The following is a 3,961-nucleotide window of genomic DNA, read 5'->3' as shown; positions in this document are numbered from 1 at the left end:
ATGTTATGATTATGAATTATATATATATTGCAGCGACTGAACACCATCGTCTGGGCGATTCGGAAGATGCGGTGTTACATCGAGGGATACCGCTTCGAAGTCCTCACAGACCACCACTCCTTGAAGTGGTTGAACTCCATCGACAATCCAACAGGCAGGATTGCTCGTTGGGCACTGGAATTACAGCAGTATCAATACGACGTCCATTACCGGAAGGGGGCCCAGAACTTAGTGGCCGATGCCCTTTCTCGCCAACCGCTGCCCATAGTGCAGCAAGCGGAGGTACAAGGAGTCAACTGTAAGTGGATCACGAGGATGCTCCAGAGGATTCGGACCGAACCAGCAAAGTTTCCGGATTATCGAGAGGAGAATGGCCAGCTATATCGCCGCCTGGGACTCCGGCCGGAGGAGGAGGAGTACACGCCCTGGAAGCTGTGCGTAGGGGCAGACTATCGCCAGCGAGTACTCGAAGAGTGCCACGATCACCCCACTGCCGGTCATCTAGGAGTCCGGAAAACCAGCACTCGCGTGGCCCAGCGCTATTACTGGCCTGGATTGTTCCGCGAGGTGGCTCGGTACGTTCGCCGTTGCCCCACTTGCCAGCGATATAAGGTGAGCCAAGAAAAGCCCGCAGGTCAAATGTTTACTCGACAGGTCGAGGAGCCGTTCCACATCCTTTGTGCAGATTTTGTCGGCCCACTGCCGCGGTCGAAACAGGGCAACACGATGCTTCTAGTGTTCCTGGACGCCTTCAGCAAGTGGGTGGAGCTAGTGCCGCTTCGCAAAGCTACCGCCACACATCTGGAACGAGCCTTCAGAGAGCGGATATTGAGCCGATTCGGTGTTCCCCGAACATTTGTCTGCGACAACGGTACGCAGTTCACCGGCCGCTCATTCCAGAAGTTCTGCCAGTCGCTAGGGATGGAGCTGCAGTACACGGCGCCCTACACCCCGAGACAGAATCCAACGGAACGGGCAAATCGGACGATCAAGACGATGATCGCCCAATACTTAGATGGAGGCCAACAAAACGAGTGGGATCAACTCCTCCCGGAGATATCTTTGGCCATAAATAGTAGTGTCTCGGACACTACTGGATTCAGCCCCGCATTCTTGGTACAAGGCCGAGAACCGCGACTCCCGAAGACGCTGTACGACGAAGTTACCCCCGGACGGGGCACCCCAGAGATTTCCCCGACAGAGCGAAGCGAACAACTCCGGAACATTTTCGACGTCGTCCGAAACAACGCTGACCGCGCCGCCGCCGAGCAGAGCCGTCATTACAACCTGCGCCGGAGGACATGGAGACCACCAGTTGGATCCATGGTACTGGTACGCCGACACGCCTTATCCAACGCAGCCGAGGGCTTTGCCGCAAAGCTAGCTGCGAAATACGAAGGACCCTTCAGGGTAGGGAAGTTCCCATCGCCGAACATCGTGCAACTGCACATGCCAGGAAGCCGACGCCGGCGGACCGCCAGCCTGAACCAGCTGAAGCCGTACCACCACGAGGATGAGGAAGACACCGAAGCCGGAGATACCACAATCGAGGATGCCGACGACACCATCCTGGACGCACGACCAGCTGCCAAGACCGCACGGCGCAGGGGACCCGTCCCGGGCCGCCAACACTAGCGACGAGCACCCATGTAGGGAGGGCGACCATGTTTCACAGGGGCCACTTGTTGACAGGCGCGCCTGTCCAACGTCCCGAACCCCCTAGTGGGGTGAACATGCGTCTCTTCCCCAAAAAGCCGTAGCCATAGCCAGTCAACCCTAGCCCACTCCATTAGGTAGGGCCCAGGGAAACACACTAATACACATCTCCTCTGTCCTTACAGCAACAGTCTCCAGCCCGCCTACCGAGAGGCATAACGAGCAACGCGCCCGCAGGCAACGCACGCCTGACCACCGGCATCTTTACAGAGCCACTACCACGTCTTCGCCAGACCACCGTCGCCACAAAAAAAAAAAAAACGTCAACCAGCCAAAGAATGGACGGACAAGGCCATCCACCACAGGACAACTCCTGGATGTGCTGTGCAGTCGACGAGATCCTGCAAGCACTCCAAGGCGCCGGGCCAAGCCCGCCGCGTCCTAACCACAGCTTCGTCGCCCATAACGCCGGCCTCTTCCCACGGGCCCCACCCGCCGACGCCACCAGCGCCGCCGACAACGGGGAGGAGACGACCGCCGACAACCACGCCGGGCCCCGTCGGCCCTCTACAGAGGAGATGCCGCTCCTGGCATCCCTGTTCGCCGGCCTCGTTGGGCCACGCCGGGTCCCTCCGGAAGTCGTCCTCAGCGACGATGACGAGGAGGAGACCCACCAGCACGACGTCGCTGGGCCCCAACCAGCATCCTTAAGGGGCATGCCGCCCCAGGCACCCCTGCGTACCGGCCACATTGGGCCGCTGGCGCCCCCTCCGGAAGTTGCCCCGCTCAACGGCAATGACGAGGAGGAGGTGCCACGAGATCACCGCTTCGGACCCCTGCGGGTCAACCTCACGCCGCCCCGGCCACGCGATGCCTCACCCGGAGATCGGGCACCCTCCGCCGACGCCGAGGAAGCCTGGAACCAGGCCATCGCCCTGTCGGACGATTGGGTCGATTTCGACGGCCTGGTGGAGGACACCCTAGGCGACCTTTTTGACAGCCCGCCGCACGCGGAACCGCCGGCAACAGGCGCTCTCGGGCCTCTAGGCGTAGTCTACGACCTGGTCTCCGACGACGAGGGCCGCCCGCGTAGTCGCTATAACCCCACCGGCGAGGACGGCGACGACAGCGACACGACCGTCTTGTATGACCCCACCGCGGAGAACAGCCGGGACATACGGAGGAGGCGCACCACACCACCGCACCCGAGCGACAACCGGGTCCCGCCGTACATGGGCGAGGTGGAAGCCGCCCTGATAGAGTGTTTCGGGGAGATGCCTGGGGACGAGTTCAACTGGGGAAGCGGCACCAACACGGCGTCTACCATCTCGGCCGACGAAGACGAGGAGGGCGGCCCGTCAGACGCCTCGCGACCACCTTCCGCCGGACCCGCCGATGACGCCTCAACATCGACAGTCTCGGCCGACGAGGACGAGGCCAGTCAGGACAGTGGCTGGTCCTACGCCCCGCGATCGCCGCCCCCACGCTGGACTCCACCCAGCACTACGCCGCTACAAAGCTGGGCACCAGCCGCTCCCAGTCGCAGCCGACCCCCTCCGCCCTCCTACGAGGAGATATTCGGCCGGGGATCGTACCCCGATCCTCACGCTACCGCCCGATGCGCAGCGGTGGCCGCCAGTCGCGATCCGCGACCCCGCCTGCCCACCATCGCGGAGCTGGCCGCAGAAGAGGCGCGCCGAAGGGCGGAAGACCTCAGTGAGGAGCTCGGCAACCCACCGGTTGCCCAACCGCCGGCAAGTGGCCCACCACCATCACCGACCCCACGCCGCCGAGCACGGCGCAGGAGCGCACCATGGGCAGACAGCCCATCCAGCTCGTCCGACGAGTCATCGTTGGACGCCGACGAGGGAGCCCTCAACCCTCCCCGCTGGGTACCGGCCCCAGTGGAGTGGACCACGCCGAACGGCACATTGCCGGCAGCTCTGCTCTGCCGAATCCACGGGCGCCTGGCGACACCGCGAAGACGAACGATACGGATCCTGGAGGAGGAGGCGAACCAACGCTTCAGGGTCCAAATTAACCGCAGCGGGAGGGTGATCATCACTCTTCACCCCTCCCGAAGATAGGGTGGAGTGTGACGATGTCACAATCCCCTATATTTATGTAAATACTGTACATATTAGTTAAGGTCATAGTTAAGTTAGCAATTAGTATAGGGAAGTAAGTTAGGATTAGCCACACACTCACACACACAACTACATTTAAACGGGCATGAAGCCCACAGTTAATTTGCCCAGGAAGGGCCAAATTAGATTTAGGCCGCAACGCTCAGGCGTATACATTT

General features: G+C 61.2%; 1 protein-coding gene across 1 annotated transcript; it reads left to right on the top strand.

The window, feature by feature from the left end:
• Positions 1-1,994: 1,994 nt before the first annotated feature.
• On the top strand, positions 1,995-3,743 carry LOC138928436 (uncharacterized). Its single transcript, XM_070285508.1, has one exon. The coding sequence runs from the start codon at positions 1,995-1,997 to the stop codon at positions 3,741-3,743; it is 1,749 nt and encodes a 582-aa protein (XP_070141609.1).
• Positions 3,744-3,961: the final 218 nt, after the last annotated feature.

The sequence above is a fragment of the Drosophila kikkawai genome, chromosome 3L, assembly GCF_030179895.1.
Source record: "Drosophila kikkawai strain 14028-0561.14 chromosome 3L, DkikHiC1v2, whole genome shotgun sequence".
Taxonomy (NCBI): Eukaryota; Metazoa; Arthropoda; class Insecta; order Diptera; family Drosophilidae; genus Drosophila; species Drosophila kikkawai.
Note: the sequence above shows the minus strand (reverse complement) of the source record. Positions and strands in the feature narration are given on the sequence as shown.